Source organism: Gymnoscopelus braueri (genome assembly GCF_963280865.1).
Source record: "Gymnoscopelus braueri genome assembly, chromosome: 14".
In the NCBI taxonomy this organism is placed as follows: domain Eukaryota; kingdom Metazoa; phylum Chordata; class Actinopteri; order Myctophiformes; family Myctophidae; genus Gymnoscopelus; species Gymnoscopelus braueri.
Genome location: NC_137619.1, coordinates 8,985,653 through 8,990,652, shown reverse-complemented (window position 1 = coordinate 8,990,652; position 5,000 = coordinate 8,985,653). Strand labels below are relative to the sequence as shown.

The 5,000-nt window shown below is 42.1% G+C and overlaps 1 protein-coding gene across 1 annotated transcript in view; it reads left to right on the top strand.

Moving 5' to 3' along the window:
* Positions 1 to 5,000, top strand: part of LOC308099930 (protein quaking-B-like) — a 24,182-nt gene that overhangs the window by 4,657 nt on the left and 14,525 nt on the right. Inside the window, exon 3 of the mRNA XM_080448793.1 lies at positions 1,889 to 2,032. Within this exon, the coding sequence (XP_080304919.1) occupies positions 1,889 to 2,032 (144 nt within the window). The remainder of the gene's footprint in view (positions 1 to 1,888; positions 2,033 to 5,000) is intronic.

Genomic DNA, 5,000 nt, shown 5'->3' with positions numbered 1-5,000 from the left:
TCAAAACGAAATGTAAAAAAAAGAAAATTAATTCCTTAAAACCTTGAAAAAAAGTTTGAGAGCCACTGCTGTTCTTTTAGCAAAATTCTCGTTTGAATATTTGCTACTACCACCAAGATCTGCACCCACAGTGACGTTACACCCTAGTAGGTGCAAACAAAGGTGCTTCTTGCCTGGATTTGGCTCCTTTTTGTGGCTCAGAAGCTTGTAAAATGGAATATTTGGACGTCCCGTCTTCCTTCTTCATATTGCAGGTCCCTACAATATGTTCCAGCAAGCCTGAACATAAAACTATATCACTATATCGTTGCTGTCAGGCAGAGACCTCCAATCTCCATATGTGGACTTTTTCAGTTTTTTCCCTCAAACGTAGCAGATACACAAGCTCGATTTTAGCTTGTAGATCTACTACTTTTCCTGTTTTTGAATATGATTCCCTAAAAAGTAACAGTTTTGGACATGTGAGGTTTCCTCCCGACAGAGACGATATGATCCATGATCCATTAGGTCGCTTGATTCAATATTTTGATATTTGGATTTTCATTTGATGTCAATATTTCACAACAAACACATCCAGATGGCAATTAGTGAATGGAGAGAGACAGCACACACTTTTGTCCACTGTGCCTGTCGCCAGAAATGGTGAAATCTCCGAAACGAATGTCAAAGCACGTCGCAGACTGATGAAAACAAACAGCGGAGATCGAGGCAGAATGACTGAGTGGTTGGAATTCTAGAATTCAGAACTCAGTTCCGAGGCAGTATTCAGGGTCTGTGTCCACACACAAAGCATTTTCCATTTTCCTTGAGGGAGTTCCAAATGGACCTTTACAGGTCTGTAACTCTGTGAGTGTACAAATGGATCCAAGTGGACCCGTTAACCATACGGGTCCATTTGGTTCCATTTGTACGCTCTCAGAGTTATGGGGGACCTTGAAAAAAAACAAGAATGATTTTAAGTAAATCAGATGCGCACTAGCTTCTCTGCCTTTTCTCTCTCACTAAGGAAATCCCATAGTTATATAAAAAGCCAAAAAAGTTTCCGGGTGTTGCAGCCAAATGTGGTGACCTGTCAATTTCTCTGACCGGAGCTATTCCCGCCGGTCCAGAGCATGGGGGAGCGATTGCGGAACATGGGAAAAAGCATCTTATTGGCTGTCCTTCAACCAATCAGCAAAAAGTAATGAGAGAAACGCCTACTTTGTCACGAGTCTTTGCAGGCTCCCTGGCTTTGTGCCAGCCAGTGCAACAAACTGAAGCGTGAACTGCATTACTGTATATGGTCTCTGTCGGGTGGAAACCTCATATGTCCAAAACTGGTACTTTTCAGGATTCAATTTCAAAAGTAGCAAAAGTAGCAAAAGTAGCAAAAGTAGCAAAAGTAGCAAAAGTAGCAAAAGTAGCAAAAGTAGTAAAAGTAGCAAAAGTAGCAAAAGTAGCAGAACTACAAACTCAAAACGTGTCGCTTCACGCAGCGCTTCGAGCTTGTAGATCTGCTACTTTTGATGCTTTTGTGTGACGCTGTAGTATGATCAAGTAGGGTGTTAATTTACGAAAAAACACAAAACGTTAGAATATGGAGATAAGGTCTCTGCCCGACACAGCGATACATTTGTTTTGTGATGATCGTATCCAAGATAATAAAGCATCTCTCCCTTCCTCTGTCTGTCTGTCTGTCTGTCTGTCTGTCTGTCTGTCTGTCTGTCTGTCTGTCTGTCTGTCTGTCTGTCTGTCTGTCTGTCTGTCTGTCTGTCTGTCTGTCTGTCTGTCTGTCTGTCTGTCTGTCTGTCTGTCTGTCTGTCTGTCTCTCTCTCTCTCTCTCTCTCTCTCTCTCTCTCTCTCTCTCTCTCTCTCTCTCTCTCTCTCTCTCTCTCTCTCTCTCTCTCAGGAGGAGCAGAACAGAGGTAAACCTAACTGGGAGCATCTGAACGAGGACCTTCATGTCCTGATAACAGTGGAAGACGCTCAGAACCGCGCTGAGATCAAGCTCAAGCGCGCCGTGGAGGAAGTCAACAAACTGCTCGTACCCGCCGTGAGTCTCCATCATGACCTCTGACCTCACCGTGTCAGTCACTTCCTGTCCCCAGTCTGTCACTTCCTGTGCTGTCTCTGTGTCATTCACACACTGCAAATGGTCAAATACAGTATTAGGCCTGCAACAGTTCAATCAAAGTATTTGATTATAAGAATTCATCGATTGTAAGAAAAACTATTGAATAGGGATTAAGTGACTAATCAGACTAATTGGTTTTGAAAATGAATTTGAACCTTTTTGGCATCGATTAGTTGCTAATATTAATACACACACACACACACACACACACACACACACACACGCGCACACACACACACACACACACACACACACACACACACACACACACACGCACACACACACACACACACACACACACACACACACACACACACACACGCACACACACACACACACACACACACACACACACACACACAGTTACACTGTGAAACATTGTGAACTGTGTAGTTTGTGGGCTCACTGATGTCAGTGACCAACACTGGCATTTACAGCAATTAGAATAACTGTGTGTGTGTGTGTGTGTGTGTGTGTGTGTGTGTGTGTGTGTGTGTGTGTGTGTGTGTGTGTGTGTGTGTGTGTGTGTGTGTGTGTGTGTGTGTGTGTGTGTGTGTGTGTGTGTGTGTGTGTGTGTGTGTGTGTGCGCGCACGCGTGGTCTGATGTCATGGCATGACCGAAGCTGTGAAAGGGCATAAGTCATGTGATGGAAGAATGATGTTGACTGAGTTGTGTCACTGAGTTCTATAAATATGAATTATTTACTATTAAACTTAACACTTAACACATTAACCGCCAAGAACGTAGTCCTACGGTCCGTTAAATCCAACTGTTAAGCGCCGAGACCGTAGCCCTACGGGCTGCGGTCTTTTCGCGCATGCGCGGTCCGGGTGCACTTTCGGAATTTTTTTGATCCACTTCCGTTTCCGGTTTGATGACCGGAAATATAATTATTTGGGATCCGGTTTTGACGATCACGCCCGCTCCCATTCTACAGACGAAACTGAAACTCAATTCTCTTCCTGTAGTTTTTTCTCCTCGCATTTCACTGTTTAACGTAATCCGCTCTAACTACAACATGGATACCCCGTTTGACACGCGATCTTCACTGGGAGATACAGGGAGATCTCGCGGATGTAAACAGACCGTGTAGAGCTCAATCTTAAGGATTTTAACAAGATCTATGGCGACAAAAACAAAAAAACAACAAAAACACCTTGGCACTGGTGAGTACATTATGAGATTAACCTCTGGCGGTCGATGTGTTAATACTTAAACTTTGGTGCATTAACACTACTGTATAGGCTAATGCATTTCTGCACGTTATTCTTTCTGAGCTTGAAATAGTTCCACCAAGATGTTTGCAGCGTATGTTTGTAATAGTTTAAAACGGGAGCGCCGTACGTGTTTCTGGAAACTCCAGCAGTGTGACGAGGCGCTGAGAGTCTGTTTTGTGCTGAGAGTCTCGTTACACATGACGGTTTTTTTTATCTGCTTGCTGAGAGCTGGAATGTTTTCAACTTTAGAAGCGTTTAACCCAATGATACCTGGAACGCTTCTGTGTCACTTTAGATGCCTTTGGCTATTCAAAAATAGCAGATATACAAGCTCATAGCGCGGCACCGAGTGCCGCGCTATGAGCTTGTAGATCTGCTATTTTTGAAAAATCGTGAAAAAAAAATTTCTATATTTTTTTCAAAAAACTGTTAGGATTTAGATTTTTTTAAAGAATAGTCTCAGGTCTTAATGGGTTAAAGGCGAGCAGACGTTTTGACCTGGGGAAAGAACACCTCTGTGGACACGGCCCCAAAGAGATGACCTCCACGTCCAGTGTTGATTTTGACCACAAATTTGGATGTGGTTTTAGTCATAGCCTTTTGAATTGAATTCCATGTAGTTTTAGTCACATTTTAGTCATCTGAAATGTTTTAGTTTTAGTTGATTAAATATCGGCTAGTTTTTTTTTGTTGTCAATATATTTCAAAATAATCTATTATTTTGACTATAATTTCCAGTTTCATGTCAAGGAAGGAGATTGTTCCATGCTTCCATCACAGGCTCAGTACGATGCTCGGAGTGTCCGTTCTCCGGGAAGTCTGGGCTTGTAAACCATTACAGTACATAAACTTGTTGAACATGATGCTATGTAGAAAGAGACCGTGACGTCACACTATTGAAAGTAATAGCCGAAAACCTCTCAAGATGGCGCCACCTGTCCACTGAACTCAATGGACGTGGGCGGGGCGGTCGTTCGTTTTGAATAGAATAAGATATGAATCATTCATGTCACGCAAGAGAGAGCGATTTTCAGCAACAACCGCGGCCGACGCAATACAGAGAAAGAAAGAGACTTCTGCGGTATTCAAATAACAAAGTTATATATATGCGACATTCGATTTAAAAGTTATGTTTTGGCCAATTCTGACGGCACTATAGCAAAGACAATGTATAAACAAACACATTTTAATTTGACAGTGTTGTCAAAGGACTCTATGAAGCCATTAAAGCTGCCACATCACTTGTAGACAACCCAAAGGAAAAGCGGTGGAATACTTCCAAGCTAGTCTCACATAACTCGGACAACAGACATTGAGGAGACAATCGGCTAGATATGGTGAGCTAGCTTTGAAAGCATCTTATCGAGTTGCATGGAAAATATATTGTCACAACGTGTCACAATGCGACGCGTTGTGAGCTCATAGATCGGCTATTTTCACTATTACAATTTTTTAAATAATGAAAAACAAACGGTTTTGGACATACAAAGTTTCCACTTGACAGTGACGATGTCAATTACATCACAGCAAGGTAACTTCAATACCCAAACATATATTTTTCAAGGATATAAAAACACTCCAATTTTAACACAAAAGTTTAACACAAAGTACAACTAAAGACGAGTTGGTTCTAGTAACCTCACATTTTGCCATGCCATTCAGTTTCAAC